General features: G+C 39.9%; 2 protein-coding genes across 5 annotated transcripts in view; both read right to left on the reverse strand.

Moving 5' to 3' along the window:
• Positions 1-1123: 1123 nt before the first annotated feature.
• Positions 1124-23411, reverse strand: LOC129358902 (clathrin heavy chain 1). Of its 3 annotated transcripts, XM_055028144.1 has the most exons (34): positions 23022-23411; positions 20394-20601; positions 17158-17426; positions 16911-17072; positions 16623-16736; positions 16036-16209; positions 15021-15218; positions 14639-14839; positions 14240-14392; positions 13974-14096; positions 13737-13874; positions 13324-13488; positions 13020-13200; positions 12767-12930; positions 12526-12651; positions 12287-12429; positions 11946-12180; positions 11697-11819; positions 10720-10865; positions 10331-10514; positions 10007-10199; positions 9747-9904; positions 9502-9666; positions 9304-9411; positions 8926-9093; positions 8640-8789; positions 8395-8526; positions 8168-8278; positions 7820-7990; positions 7483-7704; positions 6647-6667; positions 3946-3983; positions 3745-3820; positions 2590-2703 (listed from the first exon to the last, which is right to left on the reverse strand). In XM_055028144.1, the coding sequence occupies exons 1-33, from the start codon at positions 23061-23063 to the stop codon at positions 3790-3792; spliced, it is 4917 nt and encodes a 1638-aa protein (XP_054884119.1). In that variant the 5' UTR covers positions 23064-23411; the 3' UTR covers positions 2590-2703; positions 3745-3789. The 3 variants fall into 3 exon arrangements, with proteins under 3 accessions (XP_054884117.1, XP_054884118.1, XP_054884119.1); XM_055028142.1 differs by lacking the exon at positions 3946-3983 and having other exon boundaries at positions 1124-2703; positions 23022-23410; XM_055028143.1 differs by lacking the exons at positions 3946-3983; positions 6647-6667 and having other exon boundaries at positions 1124-2703; positions 23022-23410.
• A 1307-nt stretch (positions 23412-24718) lies between these two features.
• Positions 24719-26240, reverse strand: part of vaspb (vasodilator stimulated phosphoprotein b) — a 29202-nt gene continuing 27680 nt past the window's right edge. For both annotated transcript variants that reach the window (XM_055028767.1, XM_055028766.1), the window contains exon 14: positions 24719-25890. In XM_055028767.1, the coding sequence (XP_054884742.1) occupies positions 25856-25890 (35 nt within the window). In that variant the 3' untranslated portion in view covers positions 24719-25855. The remainder of the gene's footprint in view (positions 25891-26240) is intronic.

A 26240-nucleotide genomic window follows, 5' to 3' on the forward strand; every position in this document is an offset into this window, starting at 1 on the left:
AAATATATACAAGTGTCAAGTAGAAATGATTTATAATTTTGAAATTCTTTTCAGCATGTAAAGCTGCTTCTTAAATGTAAATTTCATGGAAGTGTTCATTTATTTCTGTCAGTTTGCATTCAACAAGCATATAGATTCATAACAGATTTATTTCATATTAATTCTAATGAGTATGGCTTACAGCAAATGGAAGAGTCCAAATCCAGTTTGCCCCCCACCCCCAAAAAAGTTATTTCCTCCACTAGCAGGATAAGCCACTGAAGTTTAGTGGAAGGAAAAACTATGGAAGAAAAAGATGCACAAGAAACAGGAAGGACCATAGCCTTGGGAGGATTTTGAAACAAAGACCATTCAAAAGACTGTGGTGGATGTGGAGCTGCTGCGCCGTATTGAGGGCGTTCCATACCCTGCGTGCCTCCCTGCGCCTGTCAGGCATCGATGGCTGCTACTCCGGTTCTTCGCCGATCTGCCTCCTTGTCGGGTTTGGTGCTCTGGTCAGTCTGAGGCTGCCTCCCTCTTGCTGTTGTTGGGCACTGAACACTCCCAGGTCCCTAATCTTTTCATCATTGCAACGTCTTTGCAATTCCAGTCGACAAACAAGTATGCATGCCTACTCCAAACACAAGTAAAGTTAGTTACCCTAAAAATTTTAACTAGTCTGGTGCATTTTTATCTGTTGAATGCCTTCATCAGCTACAGACCCGTTTACTAGATGTTTTATGATCCAAACTAAAATATGGAGATATCAATGCTGCTCAGATCTGAGAAACATCAGTTCAACTTATTTTATTTGGCCTTTCTCATAACTAGGACATTAATACTTGAACTTATTCTTTCGTTTAGTGGTTATTTTACTGTTTTTCAAATTTCTTAACTGAGAAAAAAAAAAAAAGTAATTTCTGTTGTATTTATAGGCTGCAGTACCTTTCTTCTGGTACATTTTCTTCTTGAATTGAAACAACTGTTCCACAATTGGCTTTGTATGTGAAGCCAACACTTGAAATTTACAGAAAGCAAGATCTAAAATGGGATTTGGCTGAAAAAAAATCTTGTTCATCTCTAGCGTAACATTTACCGGGAAAAGTCGACATATTGCTGCTTCATGCCACACAGGAAACTGGAGTCTAATTTAATTTTTTATTCAGGATAGTACTTCCCTTTCAGTTAGGTCATAATCTTCCATGTATCAATGACAGATCCCCTTAACTACTATTATGCATGACAACAGAAAGGAATCAAACTTATGTTAGGGTCAGGATGACACTTTACACACACAGCTTAAAGCATGGAAGGAAGTTAAGTACATCGAGGGTGATAAGAGGCTCCAACTCACGACCCTTCTTGACAAAGAGCCATTTTTTTCTTCATCTTAAATCTAAACACACAACCTACAGGAGTGTTACGGATCTTCATTAAACCGTCATTAGAACGCCTCGGGGTCCACCTGCCCACCTTCTTCCCTCTCTTTGTTCGCCATAAAGACAAACGAAGAGAAAAGTGGGTGAGGGACAAATAGGTAGAGTCTCCAGCTAGAAGTTTTCAGTTCGTCATGTTCACATCTGTACACGCAAAAAAAAAACAAAAAACAAAAAGAGGTAACGGTGACCGAGGGAAACAGCACAACACCTGGCATACACAGACCTCAGTAAGAGGGAGGTTCAGAGTAAATACACACACGCGCGCATACGTACGCACACACAGTACGGTTACGGACCCTGGGGTTTGGTGGCTGTGGTCTCATCCTTCCACATACACAGATACACGGCACAAGAGGTCACCTCAATATATGGAGCCAAAGAAGAGCCAACATCTAGGAGGATGGAGTGAACAGGCCTGTTCAGGCTGGGAGGAGACTTAAAATTATTGGTCAGACCCTCGGGTCAGACACACACACACACACCCACACACACACTAACATCCTCAGTCACACAGTGACATACGTCTGTATGCATTTAAAACTCCATAAAGCTACACGTCTGTGCAGAATATACTATCATTACTTAGTGTTGCTAGCTATAGCCATTGAAATGGCAATATTTAATATTATATGTAACCTTTTTTCTCCTCAGAATATACAATAATGAAATGCATTTACAGACAAGACAATGGAGGCTGTTCACATGTTCAATACATTAAAAGTAAGAGCTTGTCTACATTAATTTCTTCATGAGTGCAAAATCCGATGCTCCTCCACCTACTTCAAAGGTTCAATGCTGAGCTTTAGCAAGTCCACTTCTTCACAAACCAATAGAAAAACAAAACAAAAAATAAAAACAAAAAGTCTAAATAAGCCGTAATAAATATGGAATGTGAATAAACAGGTGGTCCAACAACTTTCAAACAATACAAATAAATGTCCTTCAGTGCTGTAGAATATTTCCTCCTGTAACAGGATGATCTACAAAAAAAAGAAAGGAAAAAAAGGGAAAAAATACTAATACTCAAAACAACAGTGGGCTGTTGCTTGCTTGTGGCCCTTGCAGTGAGTAGAAGACCATGGGAAGCTGGTGAGGAACAAAAAGGAGGACAGATGGGAGGTCAGACTGTGTTGGGTGGGAGATCGGGTGGGCCTTCACATGCCGTAACCAAAGCTGGGCTGTGGCGGCTGGCCGTAGGCTGGTGCCCCCGTGTAGCCATAGCCATACGCCTGCTGAGGAGGCACGGCCATGTTGGGCCCTGCTGTTAGCATCAGCTGCGGTGTGCCTGCAAACCATGAAAATAGGCAGTTAGAGCCTGAAAGGCTTTGGATAGATGGATGTCAGCCATAAGACAACAAAACAATGAAAGCAAAGATAGAAATGGGCTTACACACAAATTGAGGGCAAAAAGATGAATGGGTGAATGGATCGTTAGTCAGATGAACAAATGAACAACAGTTAGACAACTGGATAGATAAAAGTCCATCCTAATTCAGACATGGAAAATACCTAAATCTCACTCCTCACTTTTCAACACTGTCTTTGACTGCAAAGAAACCCTGAATCTGCTGTCAGACTTCACTAAGGGTGTGTCCAAAGTCAGAGGCTGCACCCAGCTGACCTGACCGGCCTGGCAGACAGAGGTCGGGTCGCTCGCCAACCGCCAATGATGGAAGTGATCGGCTGTGAAGCTGGACTGTGTTGCCTTCAGATTTATTAAGCCGTAATAAATATGGAATGTGAAAAAACAGGTGGTCCAACAACTTTCAAACAATACAAATAAATGTCCTTCAGTGCTGTAGCAACTGTGAGGACGCTAAAAACAACCTGGTAAAAACTGAGCTCGAAATCCTGGTGACCTTTTCTTACTACGATATTTAATGCTTTTTAATTGAATAATTAACTAATGAACTAATGACATCTTATAGCTTCATTTTTGTGCTACCATATTTAAAGCTGTACATTCGTGGTTAACAATAGTCAACTCTACTGCCAACTTAACAGTCACTATATTTAGCAACTTTTCAGACAAAAAAAAAAAAAGTATCGGCAAGTCAGGCTTTTTAAAGATTGGTAATCGGCCCGAAAATTGCAATTGGTGCACAATTACTCCTCTTTCATGCAAGCTTCCACTCTGTTCTTACATTATTAGAAGAACTAAAATCTCCTCCATATGGAGGATAGATGAGGGAACAGCCTTTGGTGGACTGATGTGACAAAACTGGCCCTTAAATGCCAATTTAAGGGTGAATTCACAGCATTCTGAAGGATGCAGCCCCTGGATCTGGAGACTCTACCTCAGTTCAAGTGTTAAAGCTGTCATTACCGTAAACAATGGGTTGAGATTCCGTGGCCTGCTCCTCCTGTTTCCTCAGAGACTCAGAGGCTTCGAGTTTGTCCACCTGTGGGAAAACATTACCGAGTCAGACTTCAGCTGAAGAGTCGGCGATTGGCTCCTGAAGAGCAAAGGCAGAGACGCCACGTTTGTAAAAAAACAACAAAAAAACTAAATAAAAAAAAAACTGACCTCGGGGTTATTTCACTGGCTGACGGATGGGACCATTCCTGACAGGCGAAGATCAATACAGTCCAGATTTAAATAAATAAATTAAAAAACCAGGCTGCCGGCGGCAAACCTTGCTCATGTGTTGGAGACCCTCCATAAGGCATGAGGATTGACTAGAGTTTAAGAGCTACCGGCTACTCTAATGGAGCTTGGCTACAGGCGTCTATCAGATGGACATCCACCTATCCATGGTAACAGTTAGGGAATTAGGAGGAAAGACAAAGACAAAGAGCTACTGGGCAATAATGGTCCCACCATCCAGCCACCCAGAACATGTATGAGTATGTAGAGAACCAACTCCTTATCACATTTGATTACGGGAAACATAACACACCCCATTTACTGCTGAAATATTCTATTTACTATAAAATTAAAAGTCAATCAATAAGGTTACTGATTAATAATGTAAAATAAAAACACTTGTGTCTTTTAAATATTTCACCTTAAACCTCGTCAAAGTAAAACTAATTAATGAATGAATTTAAACAGCTTTGAGAAGTTGATTTAAATAATTTGCTTAGGCCACCCGATTCATTTCTTTCCCCTAAAGTATTTCCTTCACGGTTCAGAAACAAACGAGCAGGGAAGGGACAAAAGAAAGCAAGAGCCAAGCTGCCCCAGAGAGCCTTTTCCATCGCGTTTGGGTTCAGTTCTCTACATACGGCGACACAGACAACTACGGCCGATCTGGTTAAGCAGACTATGCTGAGAAAATACAGGCTGCAGTTTCATTTGACAGGAAAAGGGTTGAGAAACATGCTGAAGCAGCAGTTTAGTTCTGTTCTTCTTTGAGGGTGCATGAGAAAGACAAGAGGGAGAGCGAGCTACAGCGGGAGGAGAGTGAGAGAGGGCGGATGGGGGAAGAGGGGATGACTCTGTTCAGCCAATTCAAGGTTTCCAGAAGCAGGAACAGCCAGCGGCGACATCTTCTAGCTGGTCTGAGTGCTGCTGACGGCTACAGAGGTGGAGGGAGGGGGGGGGCATGCTTGTTCTACTTTTCTTTCCCCAACCAACACACTCAAATTACATGTTTTCTTGCCATCATACATTTAAACTGTCATTTGAAGAGATGTTCTGTACACATACTGCTTTTAATCCATAGTTTGGATTTTATGTTAAAAGTTGGTTATTAGCACAAAGAAATTATGCAGTCCACGTAGTCAAAGACAACAAATCTCTGGAAAAATACGCTTTGCATCTGCTCCAATATGGAAATTAGACTTCAATTTAGCAGCAGACTAAATCCCATATAGATATATCAGCTGCATCCAAACCAAACAGCTGTACGTAAGCAAGAAATAACCTTTAATGTGAGCTAATTAAAAAAAAAAAAAAAAAAAGAGCTGGTTGAAGTTATGATGAACTAATTTAGGATGTTAACAGTAGACTGCAGCCGAGTGAGGTTAACAAGTCAGCGAATCCAGTTGTGACTCTGAATGAGAGGACCTGACGACAGCAGGACAAGGATCCAACCAGAGAGGAACTCTTCACACTGAGAATCTGTTTGGAAAGCTGTCTCCATGTGTGGCTGCACATCTGAGCTCACAGAAACACTAATTAAATATGATAGAAAAAAAATAAAAAGAAAAAAATATCACAGAATTCTGGGGAGCCTCCAGGACTCCTGGAGGCTGGCAGTAAACAAAATTGTGTTTTTTTTGATAGGCTACACAGACTGGCAACTAATAAAATTATCAAATCAAATCGGTTTGGTGTTGAGATTACCAATTAAATGTGTTATAAAATGTCAACAGACAGCATAAAGAAGTCTTTCTAACATCTAACGAGTAAGCACCAATATTTGGTGTATTATTTAGAGAGCCTTGCACAAACCTTCACACCCCTTGATATTTTTTTTTGTACATCAGACACGTTGCCACCATAAACTTCATAAACTGTAAGTGTGGTGATATCTTGTATTCAGGGCTGAGTAAGTCATTACTCTGTAGAGCCAACTCCAGCAGCAGGTCTGCACCAGATTTACAATTCTAGAACTTGACCCATTTTTTTACAAAACCACAAAAGGCAGCAGGTCTGGGATTAGGTCTCCTAAATTCTGCCTTATGTTATTTTAAATTTCGATCTTAATTTTACTGAGCCGGTTTAAAATCCATTAATATATTTCAGTCTTAAACATTGAAATGTAGCTCTAGCTGTATGTTGTTTTGCTTGAGGGTGAACCTCCGCCGTAGTTTCAAATCTTGTGCTGTCCCCAGCTGCCAACTCCAGGCTGACCTCATGTCTCAACGCAAGAAAAAGTGTTCCCAGATACTTATGTTGGGATAAAGGGGGAAAGGAGGCTTGTGTTGGTCAACCACATTGTGTACCAACTGAATAGATTATTGAAAAGAGTTCTTGGATTTTAATCTTTTTTAACAGCCAGGAAGCATTCTCATTTTATTTGAATTAGAAAAGACTGAGAAACCACGCAGCAGCTTTCCAAACAGAGCCTTAGATGTTGGCGAAGAGCCCCACTCCGGAGCACAGTGGGTTGGGTGGGTTGTCTAGTGGAGATCAGTCAGAAGCGGCAGAGTGACATGAAAGGAGGAAGGGGCATGCAGTTTATGCTAATTTTACTCCCTCAAACTAAAGACTACTGGACATGGCAGAGGAAGGAGAGGGGGGTCAAAAAGAATGATTAGAAAATGGATTCGACTTTCACCTTTTCCTTTATCGCATCAACCTGGAAAGGAAATTCAGAAAGGCAACTTAAGGAGGAAAAAAACAAACAGGAGTCTCCCCAAAACAGAAACTGACAGAAGAGAAAAAGATCAAACAGAAGGCTCGTGGCTAAGGGAACCACACAAACCCTTCGAGCTGTGCGGGTAATTAACGCCACTTTTGATACAAATGCAGACTTGAGATTTTTATGGTGCAGAAATTGCTCACTTTGCATTTTAGGCAAATGCAAAACTAGATGGATTAACTGCAAAGGGGGTGCAGATAGATTATGTTATTAAAATAATGCTGCAGAATTAGTCTTAACCATAAACTGTTAAAAAAATAATTTTACTATTAAAGACACTTTGGCTGAAAGTTTGTCAGAAATTCTTCCCTTAAGTTTGCTACTTGTTATGAAGACAACAGCTTGTATTTCTGACTTGCAACAGAGCAATGAAGTAGTTCTGAATCTCCTCTGCAAAACATTTGTATGGAAAAGCAGCTCAAATGGATGGAAAAACAAAATGCGACATCAATGATGGAACAATGATGACAGCAGCAGAGGAAGAGGAGCGAGGACAAACAGAGCTGCTAATATTGAAGGACTGGAGAGAAAACGTCACTGACAAACAGAATTCACAAACACTTTTTAGATTGCTGGTCTTAATAGGAAGGAAGGAAAGGTGCAAGTTTGCAAAACGTTCTCCAAATATTTCAGTAGGTGACATGTAGCCTCTCTCTATACAAAGAGAGAGGCTATATGTCACTCATTGTTTTCTGCTTTTTTATGTTTCTAACCAGATATCAGTGCGAGACCGCTCATGCCAGCCAACCCACCTTAGAGAGATACTCCCTCATGACCTGGATGAAGTATGGCATGGAGAAGTCCATGATGTTGTGTCGCCAGGCAGTTTCCAGCACCACGTCTGGCCGCAGCAGGTCGTAGCAGGTGAACAGGCAGGCGGCGAAACACTCCTTTTTGTCTTCATTCAGGAACCAGGCCAGAAGCTCCTCGGCCAGCTCTGTGTCTTTGGACTCTGATGCATACTGCATGGCGTCCTGCGAGGAGATCACAAAGCCACATCTGTAATTTGGATTTACGTAGAGAAGGGAAAGAAGGGGAGCACATCTGGCATTTTGCATTTCAGGCACAAACGGTGAGACGGTGCCGCACCTTGTAGAGTTTGTCCTTCTTGCAGAGCTCGACGCTCTGCTTCCAGCGGTTGTTGCCCTTGAAAAGATAAGCTGCAATCCTCCTGAATTCGATCAGTTCGTGCTTTTCCAGGCTCTGAGCCAGTGAGATGTTGTCGAAGTTATCATACGCGTCGATGGATGTTCGCAAAGCCTGAAAGATAAAAACACAGGATGCAGATAAAGTTTAAAATCAAACCATTTCACAAAGTCTAATCTGTTATATGAAAAAAAATTCAACTTTTATGTCCTTAATTAAATATCAAGATATTTCAAAAGTTGAAACTTGCAGCACAGAAAATGATAAACAACGAAACAGATCGCATCATACCGCGTAGTCTTCCTCATTGATGAAGAGGTTGTTGAGTGCCTCATTTACTGCCTTGTTGTTGTGATTCTGGACTGACCGCAGGTACGTTTTAACGAGAGGCAGCTGCTTCATCTGGACACAGAATCAGATTTAAAATAAAGGTAATGAGCACACCGATGCACAACGTTTCAAATGATCCTCAGCAGTCATCAGTGCGATGATTTGATTTTATTCGGGGCCAATTTCACCTTGCTGAAGAAGTTCACGGCCCGGGTGTGGTCCAACCGGGGAGAGAGCACGATGAGCAGGTCGTTCAGTAACAACGGCTTGAACTCCAGATAAAACTGGATGGCCTTGTAGTACAGCTCTACATTCGCCACCTAGAATGAGACGCAGATGTTCAGTTCATCACAGATCTGTTTCCTCAACAAAAACACAACAGTAGTATTTTTTGTGCTCTGTTCTTGACATGGATTGTTTTTCTCCTCATTACCTTGGTGACAATGTCTTTGAACTGACCCTCCTTCCAGGCGTCAGCTGGATGGTTCATCATGGTGATGATGGCGTTGTCATACTCCTCATACTTGTCATAGAGGAACACCAGCTCAGCCCAGAGGTGGGCCTGCTCAGCTGCCCTGAGAACCTGAAACACACATAAATGTCATTTCATTAACTCACATTTGAAATCAAAAGAATTGCTTTTATTTCCCAGTTTATGCATATTTGCTTAAAATGAATCGCTTTACTGCTGTCTGACTGATAAAGAATCAAACATCTACTTTAGGAATGTTGACGCGGGACCAGAAGAGCTCCAGGTGTTCCCTCATTTTCTGTGGCTTAAACTTGGAATAGAGGATGGCCAGCTCAGTGAACATTCCCATGTGGGCACGTTCCAGACCCAGAGCGGCTTCAAGCATGGTGATCAGCTCCTCAAAGTAACCGCGGTCCTGCAGGAGACACAGAGGGATTGAAGGAAACCAAACAAGGACTCGCGTTGACACTAAAAAATAGATTTTAGCCATTTGCTCTCATAGCAGATATGTTTTGTCTGATGAAAGGGTTATGGTAATTTCCGTGAAATTAATTCATGCCTACCTACGCAAATCAAATCGAAATTCAAAGAATAAAATTTTTTTCACATTTGACTGAAACAATACCTGGTAGTAGTTGATTAGTTCCTCCAGCTCGTCGGCATGGACGACGATGTGAAGACCGCACATCTGGGCAAGACGGAACTCCTTCCCATCTACACAGGCGAAACACACCTAGAGGAACAGAAAAAATTACTTCACACATGTAAGCCAATAAATATCATATTGCAGTACCAAATAATAAAATGCATCAGCTTTCATCACCTCCTTCCAGGTGCGGGTGCTGTTGGCTTTGCGTGCTCCATCTACAGCTGCCTGGTATTCTCCCAAATGCACCAACGTGGAGGCCAAACGGCCAAAGTTGGAGACGTTATTGTAAAGCAGCTTGGCCGCTTCGTACATCTTGTCGTCATAACAACGATCGCCCACCTTAACAAACAGAAACGAGAGGTTAACCCAGAACGGACACCTGGAGCTGCTCCAGATGTGAGTGAGCTCCCAGGACCTACTTGCTGAATGTGAGCGTTGTTGGGACCGTTGATGAACTCTTCCAGCTCTGCCAGACGATTGGTTTTGGCCAAAGCGAAGATCAGCTCCGTCTCAACATACGACTCCCGAGCCTTCTTACGAGCCATCTGCAAGAACTTTACCAGATCCTCCCAGTTTCCTGCACACAACCGTCAATTATATTTTAGCAAACATCAGGAATTTCACATAAAATTTGGAAAAGGTTTTAAAATAAGAGATGACCAGGTAGAGGCGGTCTCACCACTTTGGGCTGCAGCCTGTCCCACCTCCATGTAAGCAGACGGGTCGTCAGCCTTGATGTAGGAGTCGATGGCTTCCTTGACCATTCCCTTTTGCAGCTGGGCCTTGGCCAGCTGACTCCACACCGGAGGCTCATTGCAACGCTCAGCAAATTCATAGGCCCTGTCTAAGTTTCCAATGTGCTCAATAAGAACCTACAAAAGAAGAAAATTAAAGAAAAAGCTTAAAAGAAGGTGATTCCTGTGAAGACTAGAATTAAAATAAGACAGAAGACAAAACCAGAAGTGGATTGGAAGCACATAACAGTGGAGCACATGGACCTCACCTGAACAGCAGAGGTGTTGACGTCAAACTTCCTGAAAATTGCAAAGGCCTCCTCAAACAGCTCGTTACTGATGGCAATATTTGCTATGTCTGGGGCATCGTAGTTGTCAAGGCGATTAATGTACTCCATAACACGAGTTCGGTCAGCTTTAATGGCCGTCAGAATGAGCAGGTTCTGCAGGTTTCTGAAAAGAACAACACATTTAACAGATTATAGATTACATAAATGCCACTGTTTCTCAACTGACAAAATAAATATGGATTATGAAAGTCCATTGAGGAAGCAAGAAATAGACATCTGAGTAACTTGCTTGAAAAGAATTGAAACAAAATCGGCTAAAAAGTCAGACTGGGGCTTGTTCAGGTTTCAGGAGGTGGCTGATGCATCACCTGTGCTCACTGAAGACAGAATTGTCCAGCACAATCTTTTCCAGCAGCTCAATGAGCTCATTGGGCAGGTCGGCCGTCATGAAAGCCTTCACTGTGACAGATACTTCCTCTGGATCCTGAGTCTCTGATAATGCTGTCTGGACCACCTATAGAAGAGGAACAGCTCGCTTTATCCTCAACGGCTGAAGATAAGCTGATCAGTCAGTCGTTTGTATTAATACAGAAATTAAAAGAATGCCTCCCTTTGGTTATGCTTGTTATGCATAGAGCTGAAACACTATTGAAAATAAGTCCAAACTGAAACAGAACAGATAATATTACTTAAACACCTTGTTTCATGAAGTTCCATGAAGGGAAGCTAAAGTTAGTATTTCAGAGCTTCCTATTGGACTTCAACCAAAGGCGTTTTTCATCAGTTTTTTTTAATGAGACTGAACTTCATGAGTCTATAAGTGATCTTAACTAAAAATGTTGATTTAGTCTAAGCAATCAATCAAATTTGATTGCTTAGACCAATCAGATTTGAAATAATTTATTATTCTGACTAAAAAACTTAAATGACAGTTTCAACACTCTTCTGGCCTTAGCGGCACCTTAGATTGAGAAAGGTGCTGTTAAGGCCTTTCTCAGTCTAAGAGAAAGCAGGCCTTTCTCTCACACAGTCTGTATTTGCATACACAGAGTAAGTTATTCTTCACAGATTAAAGTTTGTTTAAAACCACAGTTGGAAATTTTAAAACATTTGTATAGAAAATATTCTAATAATTTAATTTTTCACTTTCTCTTGAACTTAGATCTTGTTTTGTAGGGGTTTAATGGGTGTGTTGTTTTTTAGCTGTTAAAATATGAAAGCTGTGACTGTATTTCTGAATTTAGACCACTCATCCTGAACTGTATCACAATTGAAGATTGCAGCATATTGAATTCATATATTATCTTAGACCTGCTTTGGTATAAGAGGCACAAGCTGGTCAGACCTGGTCAATAAGGGGTCTTCTGTAGTTGTTGGTCTCCAGGAGGACACTGGCCCACAGCTCAGGGTTCTTGCGTCGTACAAGGTAGCGGGACAGACTCTTGAACAGCGAGTTTTCGTTGCACACCTGGAACATGTACAGTAGAAACAAATCATAGAAACATAAAAGTATTCCACATTTATGCCCCTACCCAATCATTTTGGCTGTAAGAAATTAAACTTATTCTATAACAGCTTCTTATTTATGACTCACATGAATGAGTTCCTGGTCACACTGTCCTCTCTCGTAAGCCACACAGGCCAGGTGGGGGTCTCTTTTCTCACAGTATTTGCCCACAACACGGCTGTCGTAGAAAGGGTTCTCCCTTAGAAACCGCTCAGGGTTGTTGTTGCTGTCGATGTAGATCTTGGCCAAAGCATTGTGGGTAGCAGGTTCCTCGCAGCCTTCATGGATACGAGCCTCCAACCAGGGTAGGAGCAACTTCAGACTGCAGAGAGAATAAAACACTTATTTAGGGACAAGACAATGACACTGTGAGGTACATCATATAACAGATATGTGTGACAATAGGTCTGAGGTAGTTTCAGTCTTACCGATTTCTTTTCTCTACTTCAGCAACAAGTTCATCTGTGGAAAACTGACCCCTAACCACCATGATCAGGTTCTTAATCACATCCTCGGCACAGTCCACGTCCAATAAACCTCCGATGACCACCGGCAGACGACTGGGGTTCACCTGGAGCAAATAATCAAGAAACCGTGTTTATGCAAAAATAAGAAAAACACAACCACAAAGACATTAGAACAGCTGCCTGTAAGAGAGGAATAGTACCTTCTGAACGTAGATCTCGATGTATTTCTGAAGGCTGTTGCGATACAGATAGAGGACCAGGTCATGGACAAAATCAAAGCGGTCACATACAATGATTAAAGGAAGCTGGTCAGTAAGTTTAGCCTCCTGTTGGGCAAAAAAATACAACCATTATTGGCCATAAAAACTTGTATTTTGATCAAATATGGGATAAAAAAAAACTTTACAGTAGGGTGAAAGTTCTACACTGCTCATTTCTAACCTTAAGGAAGTTCTTCACCCGCTCCGGGTCGTAGCAGTTACTCTCTCGACAGATTCTCTCCACCTCTTTAATCTGGCCGGTTTTGCAGGCGGCTTGAATGTATTTGAAATGCACCTCTGGATCTTGACTAAAGTTCACTATAGAACCCAAGAAGTAGAATAATCCTGGAAAAAGATGGGAAAACACAACAAGTTAAAGAAAGATGAAACAATCTTCACCTTACATCTAAGTTTAAAATATATTTTCAACTCACCTTCAAAGCTCTTGAATGACTCAAACAGCTCAGTGAGGGACTGAGTAGTGAGCTGTTCATGGTACTTTGACGCCACCTGCACACAGATCTGCAGGTTCTGGCGGATGTTGGCTGACAGCATGGCTCTCAGACACTCCAAGGAGTCCTCCACTGAGAGGGAGCCGAAGAAATTCACCAACCACTGCAAAAAACAATCAGAAAACATGTAGCAGATACAACTACACTCCTAGAAACCTGGCTAAACTCCTTGTCATTCATTCAGGTGTTTTAATTGTAATTTCAGGAGTTTATTTCAGTTTGATACCTCCGGGTTGAGAAGGTGTGTGTGCACCACGGCTCGCTTTATGTCATACAGGTCCGTGTAATGCTCCAGCGCCCTCTGCAGGAGGCCAGCCTTCTCACACAGCTGTGCCACATGGGCACGGTCATAGTGGGTGAACATCTGATTGCCAAGGATGGCATCTGCCACCTAAAGGATATGACACGTGAAAAAAAAATGTCCTTAGACGCTTTAGACAGGCTGGTTCCTGCTACCATTCTCAGTGCACTCTGTATCTCAGGCCTTAGAGGGCAATCACTGATTTAGCATTACTAACCCTTTGTTGTTCACTACATCAGTATTTGATTCTGAGATTAGAACCCCTTAAACATTACTTATAATTGTTAAACCATAATCATTGGCAACTCTGAATGAAACATCTGGTTAGTTGCATCTACCTGTGGAGCATGAACCAAGTTCATTTCCAGTAAACGTGTCTGCAGCGGTCCTTCCATGGGTCTGTTGTTTTTTAGAGCATCTAGTAAGAATGAGGTGCACTGCTGGATCAGGTTGTACTCCATAAATACGTCAACAATCTGGAGAAACACAATCACGTACATGTTTAATCATGTTCGTAAATGATTTTTTATGTAAAATATAAATGTACTGTTTAACAGACAACACATATGTAGTACTTGTGTAATATCAGCAAGCGGTTCCTCATCCTGAACCAGCATCTGGGAGAACTGGAGACCTTGCTCTGGACTGATCCGCATAACATTCCTCAACAAGAAGATCCAGTCTGGTGTGTAGCCCACCTGCATGACCCACAGATTATTCTTCTGGTTTAACCAACTCATAATCCTGTGTCTGAACAGTAGTTAAGCCAATCTAAAATCCAAACTCTGCAATATGTTTACCCAGTCACCAACATAATACATAAACATTCTCTATCACATACCTTCTTGGCATAAAGAACAATCTTCTGAAACTGTCCAGTTTCTGCAAAGCACTGAATGACTTTATTGGGGACGTTTGCTCTGAGATACACACTGAGGGCCAGAGTGGGATCAACAGACTTCACCAGGTCTCCAAGCTCCTCAGAACATTCCAGCTGGAAACAAACACAAAGCAAATTAACAACAAAATCACACAAAAATGTGAGGCCTAAAGTTATTACATCAAAAGAAAAAGGAAATAGAAATTTGGTTTTTACGGTTCAATAATCCAAAAAAGTGAACTTGGCTGACAATGACAGACACATCCTCAAACAACATACAGTGAGAAAGTCACCTTGAGGCAATTGACCTTTCAAGAGGCTTTAAGTACAGCTTGACTGTTGGTAAGGAAGTGTATCTACCTTATCCTCCTTCAGCCATTTCTCCAGTAGCTGCTTGCGGCCCTGCTGAAGAACAGGCCTGCAGAGCTCCAGGGACTCAAACTTATTGAGCTGGCCTTGGTCCAGCAGGATGCCAAAGTACTGGAGCAAAGGAGAAGTCTGGCCTGGTTGTGCTGGAACACTTTGGAACCTCCGAATGGTATCTGGAGTCCGCAGGATGCCCTGAAGCAGAAAATGGACAATCCAGCTTGATCATCAAGTATAAAAAAATTTACATAAAACTACAAAAAAAATTTCAGTGTTAAGTCTGATCACAAATCTCTTCCTTTGTTTGTATAAGAAATGTAACCATAAACTGAGCATTTATGTGATGTTGCGTATGCACATTGGCATGCAGAAGTACCTTAGGAGCATTGGCCGCCACTTTGGCTGCTTCGGAGTAATTTCCTGCAGCAAACAGGGTGTTAAACTTGCGAGCGAATAGTTCCTCAGCTCCAGCAAGGTTGTTGCGTACAGCCATGCGTAGAGCCAGGTCTGGGTTCTGGAGCACGTTGGTGATGTAGGGAATTATATTTTCCTCCTCCACACACACCGAAAGCACCTGAGGAAGACAAGAAAATTTAACACACTTTATCTGATGAAACAAAGACACATGTCATCAAACGTTTCTATACCGCTTGATCTTTTTTACATTTGATGTAAAAGAATGTGTGTAATTTTATGGTTTGATACAATCACAAATATAAACCATAAAATAGAAACAAAAACTAAAAACGTTCTGAAAAAAAAAGAAATAAAACCAAACAAAAATAAACGACTGTAGTTAAGCAATGTTGCACATAAGTACTGAATTGATTTTTATTTAATTACTGGATTACATTATTTTTTGAAAGGAACAAAAATCAACATAACTTGAACCAAAACTCAAATTTTAAATATGTTCTTGTCTTTATGCACAGTGTTAAAAATATCTGTCACTGTCGGCATGTGCAACACTGAGCAGTGTGTGTTGGACCTGCAGGTGCGAGCCAAGACAAACAACGGGATTAGGTTGTGCAGCTTGCCTCGCCAAGCTTTGCCTCCCTGCTGTGGCTGTCACATGCTGCCCGAAAGTAAAAATGCTGCTGCAGCGAGATATTTTCACACAGATTTACTCAATCAAGGTCGCACCCAAGGACCCAAGCTGATAGGCAGTAATCCAACATACCACAGGGAAACTGAATCACCAACAAATGTCAGGACTAATACACACACAAACATGCAAGAGTGTAGTTCTGGCATGCCTGTCGAGAGTGAGACAGGAGCCAGTTTAAAAATGAATTAACATCTATAATTTGGAATTGGTTTTAATGTTTGACCTCTAGTACTTATTTGATAAACACAGATAAATAAATCAACTTTATCAGCTGAAAGTGTACCTGTCCTTTCCTGTTAACTCCAATGATCCCAGCAGTGGGTTCATGTGGGGCAGTGACAAAAATGGTCTCCCCACTGATCCGGTTCATGTAGATGCAAGTTCCAGTCTCCAGATCATAAAGGTGGATGTAGCCGTATTTTGTGATGAGAAAAACGACATCTTGCTTGGAGCTGATCTGGACGTGCAGAAAGAGAGAAAGGGGTCATACATGCAGCTGGCATCTAAATGTGAAAGTTCAGGTAGTGCTAGCAACCACCAGCTGGAAGCCAGACTCCCAGAGGTAGACTGAAATGGTTCATTTCTATGGTGATCCAAAAGAATGATGACTGGGAAACAGTAGCCAATCTGAGTCCTACTATTCTCACAAATCCTGACTTCTTTAATGTCACAAGCTTGCTCAGGTACTGTCTGGATTGTCTTTATAATTAGCATTATATGGATGCTCAAAATTAAATCTGGACTGAAAAGAACTTCACAAATTGAAACCAAACCATTTCCTTAAGTTAACATTTGTTATTAATTGATGATTTATAAATAAACTGAACAAAACTGCATTCTAATGGCCAACAACATATGGAAACATTGTACCTGCATAGCAACAGGGAAGTCATTCTGGGCTTCCGGAGGAAAGAAAACATCCACGGCTTTTTTGGGGAATGGTTGGTTTCCACTTGGCGGGGTTCCAACTTCAATAATATGAAGCTGGAAGTCAAAAAGAAATTAAGACAAAAGAAGACAAAGTCAGCCACTGGGTTTGTGTTAAGCTTCAAGTTTTCAATTAAGTACATTTCAATTGGAATCTGAATGAAGTCAGCTGGGATCTCTTAATCTATGCAGCCGTGAGTGAAAGGCTTCGCGGCATTGCAAAAATCATACTTTTCCTCCTGCTTGTCCCCGCACAGCAAAGCAGAACAGAGTTGATTCTTCGGTGTTGCCCTCCATCTTAAATTGTGCAAAGCCAGCAGCATGGCCTTCAATAGGCTGGGAGACCTTCCTGTCCACAGAGTACAACTGCATGGCACCAACAACACGGTTTTGCTGAAAGGGAAAGGAAAAGAAACAATATATCTCACTGTCACTTTTAGACTCATTTATTATTAAAGTGCTCTTCTGGTGATTCTACCTGAGCTGAGATACCAATGAGGAGCAACCACTTTTGTTTGGCATCAGTACGGTAGTTGATGATCTGGCAGCCTGCCAGGCTCGAGTGACGGTCAAACACTTTGATTGGTTGAGAATCGCCTTCCATACTCCAGTGGTACACGGCATTGTCTGTGACCAGGGCAACGGTGTTGAGAGAGATCCACTTCCAGAAAGTCACGTCGTCTGTCATGGTGTGAGCCTTCATCTTGCTTTTCATCTCAATGTTAAAGATCTGGAGGGTCTTTGCAGCTGAAAACATCGAGAGAAAAGGTGACAGAAATGAATGCCATGATCACCCGACACTATATCAAACATTTACTTCAAATAAGAGTTATGACTAAAGGTACGACAACGCACAAGCCAAAGCAAACATTTGGATTAAACCTACCATTCAGGCATACCTACTCCAGCTGCTGGATAAGTGCTGGAAATCCAGGACTTTACTTACAAAAACAGGCCATTAAATAAAAAAAATAGCCAGAAACAGCAGTAAAACAAAAAGGCCAAAACAAAGGCAACCACTAATATGGATCTGCATTCAATCACGCTAGATGCCACAACCTCTTAATGTCAAATTTATTTGTTAAAGTTGCAATTAACGGCTCTGCTAAAAAGGAGGTTCTGCTCTTAAATGCAGTCCATGTTGTATTTCTTTGCCACTTTGCTATGTAGGAACTCTATAAGGGGGACGACAATACAGCTGAAATATGGAGCTACGTTACCATAACGGCAAAACTGGGTTGGAAAATGAGGACTTTTGTTACAGGCCACGTGGATCCTTTTGTTTGTGATGAACTTGCATTCATCACAAGTTTTTCAGATGATGATTGTTCTTAAAAAGTTTCAGTCTCAAAATAAATAGAATACAATGCTTCGGTTGGCCTGTCTTCTACATTTCTACAGTCAAAATATAATTTTCTTCTCCATAATTTGTACCCAGTGTGTATTAATGTAACTGCAATGTTTTGTTGACACTGTGTCAGACACATTATTTAGGTGTATATTTTTTCTCTCTTGCCTATGATTGCAAAGCCAGGTACATTTTATAAAATGTCTCCAGAAATAAACATGATGGCCTTTGGAAGTTAAACTGAAGACTTCAGGTCAAATCTTCAACTTTTATCATCACCCAGAAGAATGAACCTTTGGGCATGTTTGAGCTTCAGCTGCATTTAAGATGTATTTAGGAACATAGAGTGGATTAATTTAGGCTGGGTGTGAATGCAGATTAGGAAGAAGCACAAAGACAAACAGATGTGATAACGAGGAGGATGCTGGACAGATGCACTCAAAACCATTTTTACTTCCACAATCAATCTTGATGGAGGAAAGTGTCTGTTTACTGAGCTATATGATGCAAATATCAGTTATTAGCAGTGGCTATCCTAAATAAGTAATCCAAAATGAATAATGAAGCATTGATATTATCAGTCTATTCAAATTTAACCATCAGCCTTGCTCTGAATGAGCAGTGCTGGTACATTCTTTTAAGATCAATGCCAATTTTGGTGTTCCCAGCTTGCCAAGCTTTATCACAGGCTGTGCACAATATTTTGTTGCTGTAATGAATCAATGTTTTCCTTAAATCTTCATATTTTCCTCCTGTACAATAAAACTCATCATGACAAATGATTCAGCTCCCATTTGCCTGAATCATCTGACCTGTTCTGTCCATAGTTCTATCAAAACATTTGAGTGCTGCTGAAACCCTAGTCAATGAATTTTATGATGTTCGAAGCAAAGTGCTGCTGTGAAAAAGCAGAACAACTTTTGTCAATTCTGTCTGTAAAACTAACTGAAACAGCGTTCAAAGCAGGTCAAATTGTTAACATGTTTAGCATAAAGAAAACAATAATAACACTATCAAATCACTTAATCTCATGTGGAGGAAAATAGAGGCCGTTTTACTTTTAAGAGCATTGTGTGTGTTTCTGGTTCATAAGCTACTGCAAAATAAGATACCAATTTTAAATTTGCAATAATAAAATCAAGAAAAATATTTAAGTTAATTTCACCCATCCCTAATTAAGAAACTCTTTTGCAAAATATTCTTTAGCTGCCAGGAAAATCTGGTTAGTGAGATTGCAGAGCCTCGAACACAGGCTCTATAGTGTTGTATGTGGAATCACAAAAATCACAGTTCTAGTGTAGACCCTGTAATAGTGGTAGAACCACAGTATTCATTTTTATAACCTAGTGGAAAAATTACTATTGGAAAGAAAAAAAAATCACAGAAGCAAGGACATGATTATACTATACAGGTGAGTTTTTTTTTTAAATATTTGATTGATAACAGGAACAATTTTACTGAATGCTACATCTTTTGTTTTTCACCATGGACGCAGGCAATTAAAGGTGTTTTCCTATCTGTAAATCAGCTTTAACATGTTCAACACCAGCCCAGATGCAATTACTCAAAGATTTCTACTACACATCAAATAAACAAACTCAAAATTCCATGCAGGCAAAATATTTTGCAGTCTTTAAAGGGTTTAAATAAACCCTAAAATGTGTATTTACATACTGTACAAAACAGAAGACTTAAAAAATATGCTGTACAGTATGTTTTTGAAAATAAGATGTAGACTAAAATATATATATGTTGTATCAAATGTACAAACACACGTTACAAAAAAAGGAAGATGGCAAATTTAAAGCCATTTTGGTCATCTCTACTTCTGCAGGGTTTATTTTGTCATCTCAAGCACTTGATTAAATTACAATCAGCAAAGTGCAAACATTTTAAGACAGTGCATACAGGAACACTTTGACAACTCGGGATATGTAAAGTTCAACTCACCGTCTGCAAACATAAGAGAGCAGTAAGAAATGAAAAAAAGAGCAAAAACAAGCAAAACAGACAAAGCATTTATGACAGCATGACATTTTACTATTTCTAATGCTACTTTTCCTAATAGTACTTTACATTTGAATTGGTAACACTACGCTGCAGTTGTTGACAAACAAAGATGGAAATGATCTACCTATGAACATCAAAATGAAAAGCAGAATGTGAAAGCTACGTAACTGACAACACAAAGTTAATTTACACAAATGATCCCATGACTTAAGACAAGAAAATAGCAAGAAATTTGACCAGCCAAATCTTAACTGTTAACTTTTACTTTTTTTGGACAATGCTAAGAAAAACCCCCAAAGCAAAAAAAACTAACATCTCTATGTCCTAACCATACAACACGTCAAGCGATGGCTTACCTTTAAGTGCAATAACTTTGCTGGCAGGGTTCATGATGGCGCTGTCAGCAGAGATGGGCCGGCGGATAGGGTTGTTAGGATCAGCCATGTCAATAATGACAACCTGGGCCTGCTCACCCACTTTCTCCCTCACACAGATGAACTTGTCAGACTCCATGGTGAGAGTGCTGAAGCCAATGTTGGCTGGGTTGATCCCCAAGTTCTGGAGCTGTCACAGAAACATGAAAACTGTTTGAGCAGCACAACCAACACAGTCTTTTACATTTCTAGAGCAAGAGCTGTGAAAGATCATCAATGAGTTACAAGACCCACATTATGGACATTATTTATAGTATAATAACTAAATTAAATACAAAATTATTAAAACATAAATACTGAAAGAAAATAAATACTTTACATATAGCGTTCAAGCAACCCAGGAAGGAGAAGTGCTGGTTCCTTCCTAGCACTAATTGCTTAGAATTCATCAAGGAAATAAGAGACTACAAGTACAGACACACAACTCAATCAGTCAGAGATCATCAAATCAAATTTAGCAAAACTTCTTTCCAATATCTGAACAAGTTCAAGTGAAAACCATAACAACAGAAAAACATAAAGGTTAGGGACATCTGCTTCAATAAATAAATTGTGACAACCTTGTTATTATATCAATTTTTGTTGTAGCACATTTTTATTCCACAAATAACTGTCCTTAGAAAATATAAGGAAGTCATAGGCCAGGAAAAGCCTGATAGGTTCATAATAATTACAAGTTGACTCCATCAAAGCGCATGTTTCTATATCACTTTGAATAAACTCAGAGTGAAGTGCATTAAAGCACCAGCTCCTAACTCTATCCCTCCAGCTGCAACAAACCTGACTCAAATTGGTCAGTAACTGGCAGGTTCATGCTCAACTTGTTGACAAGCAGTTGAAGCAATTCATTTCAGTAAATCAAGTACGTTGAGGAAAGAGCTGAAGATGAAGTTAAGTGTTCCCCAATGCCCATAGATGGAATAAAGACCCTGTTTGTTGATGTTGTTTTTATATTTGGACTTCTGATCACCAGTCAAAGCCGATCAAGTTCAAATTTCCCAATTACGTTCATCAGATACTCTACCAGGGATTCTGAAAACACACAGTACTCAATGTGTGCAAGAAATAAATAATGAATAACCATGTTATTTATGAACACAAGTCATCTGCCAACTACGATAATATTGATGAAATGTAGTGGGGATTTTGTGCTCAGATTTTTTTTGTCTTTCAAAAAGTATGCTTTTATTTTACATAATGCTACATTTTAAAAATAAATAATAGGAGATAACTCACTGGTTACTTTACTAAAACATTCAAATGAAACTTGAGGAAAAAAAAAACATTTTATAAGGTTATAGATTATGGCTGCTCGGTGATGGCAGACATGTTAATGTTATGTTTTTATTCTTGGGTTAAGCATGAAAACTAACAGCCATAAATTTGGCATCATCATGCTATACATTCAAAGTTTTGAGTTGAGTGTCACGCAACCAACAGTTTTAGGTATGTTTTGAGCAATACACGTTTTGAGTTATTGCTTAGAGTGCAAAGCAAATAAACGGGATTTAATCCTCACAAGTTGTTTCTTGTCTAAAGATAAAATGTGGAACTTTTAGCAAAAGGTTTGTACATATAGGTGTGGTAAATTTTCCTAAACCTGTGCCACACCACCAGAAAATGTGACCATAAAGTTAAATAGAGAACATTATGTACCATATAGAATCGTGATAATAAGGAAAATTACATAAATAAGCGTTTTTAAAAACCAAACTAAATGTCTATTTAGATATGAGAAAGAAATATAATCACAGTCCCATTCACAGTCGGAATTCCTATGCAAATTCAAAAATCCAGCAGAACCAGAAGCTGGGAAGAGATTGAAATGTACTGCAGTCATATCTACGGGGCTTTAGGAAAATCTAAATGGATGGGGAAAAATCGGATGCCTCGTTGATGGAGTCGCTATTTTGCCTCACACGACCAATTGAGGACTTTACATTTAGTCAGAAACGTCATTTAGACAAAACGTGCAATGCAAATCGCTAGTCGTGACACAACGCTCTGTGTGTGACGTTACATGGCAATAGATCCTGTCAAACTGCAGCTGATCGGGCTTTAATAACCCGCTTCTCTTCATCCGAAGGCCACTGTGACTGCAAAAACGTGTCACAAACGTATTTGTGACAGCTTTTTCTAAGCACAATGTGCGATGGCGCCTGAACGATAACAGAAATACTCCAGCGCCGTTATAATTAAATCACACTCAACATCCCATAAGATCCGCTAACTAACGGTTCAGGCGCTAACGCAAAAGCTAGCAGCTCAACTAATTAAGCTGCACGTACGGCAACCAGTACAGAAAAAAATGAAGAATTGTTCGACATGCCTAAAGAAAGAAATGTTTCTGGTTGAGAGAAGCGTTTTAACTCGAGTTCACAAGCGTAAGACTGATGAATGAAGACACTAAACGGGGGAGGGGAGGTCATTCATTTGCTGAGGGTATTGACGTTAGCTTGTCTAGCAAACTGTCAAACGGTTATTACACAGAGAAACAGAGAAGTCATGAAAACGCTGGGAATTGTGAAACTGTAGAGTTTCTTCGCATACCTGCAGGTGCTCCTGGAAGCGGATAGGCAGAATTTGAGCCATGGTGATTTCTTGAGCTTCTCCGGAGTCCTGAAATTCTAGCCGCACAACTAGCTAGCTAGGCAGTTAGCACCGCGCTAGCTACGACCTCTTCACTGAGAGTGTAGGTCGGAGCCAGTCAGTGAAAACGGCTGCACGGCGAGAAGGAAAATCAATATGACGTGCTTTTAGTTGTGTTTCCGAAATCTGATACTCGTGAAAATGTTAAATTTGTCTTCCTTTTGTGTATGCTTTCTGCACAGCATCGATGGATAGCGGCAGCTGCGGCTGATCTTCTCTCTGAAATCCGCAATGGCGGCGGAAACGGCTCAGTGTTCCTTCTCCGGAAGCATCCAGGGAGCTCTGGAAGGACACTGGCTCGATCCCCGTGTGAAATCTGTTTTTCAGATTTAACCAGTTTCACTCCTGATTTTATTAATAGCTACAAAATAAAGCCTTTACTGTGCTTCAGTCACTTGCGTTAGTTTTTAAGAAAAATATTTTTTACATTTAATATCAAATCATTGCTATAACGGTTTGTTTTGATTAAAAACCTCTCCAAAAATGTTTAACAGTTCACATGAACTGTTAAAGGTAAATAAAAATAAATTGAACTGGAAGCCATGGATACAGTCTATGCATTTGTACTTGAATAGTGATTATTTTTACACTTAATCTCCCTCAGATCGGATCAGAGGTTATAAGCACTGAAAGTTAATGAATGGCTGCCATTCGTGAAGTGAGTGTGACATTATTAATCACACACACTTCACATAGTCTTTATTCAGAAAACATTTTTATGATTCAGCATTTCATTGCAAGATAAACTTTTGGAGTATGTTTCAGATTTAATCTGCTTGGAGATGTCTACATTATTTTTTAAGACGCATTTTTTTAATCAAAGGTCTGAATGCCAGAAAATATGCTTTAGAAAATGTCCCCCCAAGTAAAATATAGTAAATTTCAATGTTTTTAAACAAGGATTACGTTTATAATATTCAACCTCCACCACATGGGAACCTACCGCTAACATAGGTTAGTTAGTAAGAAAATTACAATTTAGGAATCAACATTTTCTGTAATATTTGTTCGGCTTAGAGTTGTCTTCATGACACCACATGAAACACCAATGTTTCGTCTGAAAGCTATGGAGCAACAGCGTGCTGTCCTCCCCCCACCTGTTGCTGCACAATGACTGCTATGCAGCTGGTTTACATTATTTTCACTCCTTTAAAGCAAAGGTTTTGTCCGTCTTAAAAGTTTAAATATTCTCTAAAAAAACCGACTTGCAAAGTCAGGGATCTCAACATAAACTACCATGTTCATCTCAAGAAATTAATTTAGTTTTATATTTTAAACAAAAATATATAAAAATAGCATACTTATGTCCTTTGTCAATTTGCTTATTTGTAATGTTTGTATACCTCACCCAGTCATTAATGTTATTTTGTTGGTTAGAAGATAAAATGTGTGGCAAACATTACATGTGAAATTTATGTCTCAAATGTGTCAAATCATTTTTCTAACACCAATCAAGCCGAAGCCAAGGCATTCTTTTTATGTACCCCAACCTGGATAACACCAAAATATTGTTGGTACCGCTCATTGGGAAAAAAATGCGTAATTTCTAGAAGAAATTTTTTCTCTTAAAGAAAAAAAAAAGACTCGTCACAAAGTGATTAATTTTAAGAAGCAGCTGTATTTGACTATAAACGCATTGCTAGTCCAGTGTCTAAGCTGTTTTCTTTATATTTCAGTGTAAAAAGTCTAGGCTATTAGAAAAAAACAGGAAAACTCCCCAAAAAATTTTATAAAAAAAAAAATCATTGGAAAAAAAAATGGAAAAGAAATCCCCACTCACCAGTCATTAATTAAAATAGAAACACAATTTAAATTTTTGCTATCATTTTTCCTCAAAACAAATATATATAATTCCTTATATATAGATATATATATATAGATTTATTCTCAAGGCAGTTGGTCGTGGCCAAATTAATTGACCTCATTATGGCCATTTTCTCATGTTTAAAAAAAACAAAAAAACATCTGTAATGAAAGCAAATAACCAGCGGAAGCAGAGGAGAGAGTAGGACCACCACTGCATTGGGTGACAGAAAATGTCTTGGTTTAAGTAAGAGAGAATAGTCTATCAAGGCAGTGTGGCGCAGACACACCTCCTCCAGAACAAGTGCAATGCAAAGAGAAAAAGTTCTCACATATGATAAAACTACAACACTCTTCTTTCACAGCACGCGGCTCGTCCAATAGATTCCCTTTTGCTCGACTCCTCTTCCTCAAGCATCTCTTTGTTGCAGCAGTGAAGGCTTTTGAGTTGCGTCCTTCCTGGAAGGTCAAAGTCTTGAAGGAGATGAATGAATTTGATATCCAGATCCATCCTTGAATTCAGCAATTCCAAATTAAAACTACTAAGTAACGATAACATTTTAGTAAAAAGGATCCATTATTACAGTGAAAAATAAAAAAATTAAGTAAAACGTTCCCTGAATACTGAAGAGTGCTCTATCAGTAATAATGCATCTGACAGCATAAGGGAGTGGACACAAGTAGCATCATCCGAAGTGCTGGATGGTGGCGTGAGGAAGTCCCTTGGTTATATTTGACATGAAACAAAAGTTTTGTTGTACAAATAAGCAAGAATGCGCTCGTGTTTAAGATTGATAGAGGAAAAAGAGAAAAGGTGAAGGAGAACGAGAAATCCCTGGGCTACAGCACAGGAGTTGTGGGTGGAAGATGTGGCTGGTGGAAGCTTCCGGACCGCATCACAACCCTCAGTTGAACCAGACAACTCAGCAGAACTATGTGCTTCTCTTTTGAAGTTCCTGAATAAAGGCTGTAAAACAAGAAATGGGGAATAAACAGGTGAATAAATACAAGAATTTTACAACACCATATGAAAGCAGTACTCCATGGCATTTCCATGTCATTTAATCTTTTCTATGAAGGCTTAGATGTTTGTCAGAGAACATAAATAGTGAACAAACGGCACCATGAAGACTAAAAAACCACGCCTTACAGGTCAGGGAGAATATTTTGGAGAAGTTTAAAGCTGGTTTTGGTTATGAAACAATATCCAAAGCTTGTAGGTATAAACTAAGGAGAAGGTGCTTTGATCCAATGGGATCAAAACTGAAATGCTTGGCACACATACAGAACACTGTGCTTCGACACAGCATGGACACC

Source organism: Poeciliopsis prolifica, unplaced genomic scaffold (assembly GCF_027474105.1).
Source record: "Poeciliopsis prolifica strain line A6 unplaced genomic scaffold, Auburn_PproV2 SCAFFOLD004, whole genome shotgun sequence".
Lineage (NCBI taxonomy): Eukaryota > Metazoa > Chordata > Actinopteri > Cyprinodontiformes > Poeciliidae > Poeciliopsis > Poeciliopsis prolifica.

Coding starts and splice junctions, on each gene's coding strand:
- LOC129358902 (XM_055028142.1), bottom strand. CDS start 23,063: ATGGCTCAAATTCTGCCTATCCGCTTCCAGGAGCACCTGCAG. Junction 9,412..9,501: donor GCACCCGCACCTGGAAGGAG/GTGATGAAAGCT, acceptor CTGTTCCTCTAG/GTGTGTTTCGCCTGTGTAGA. Junction 8,527..8,639: donor TCAAAGACATTGTCACCAAG/GTAATGAGGAGA, acceptor GTCTCATTCTAG/GTGGCGAATGTAGAGCTGTA.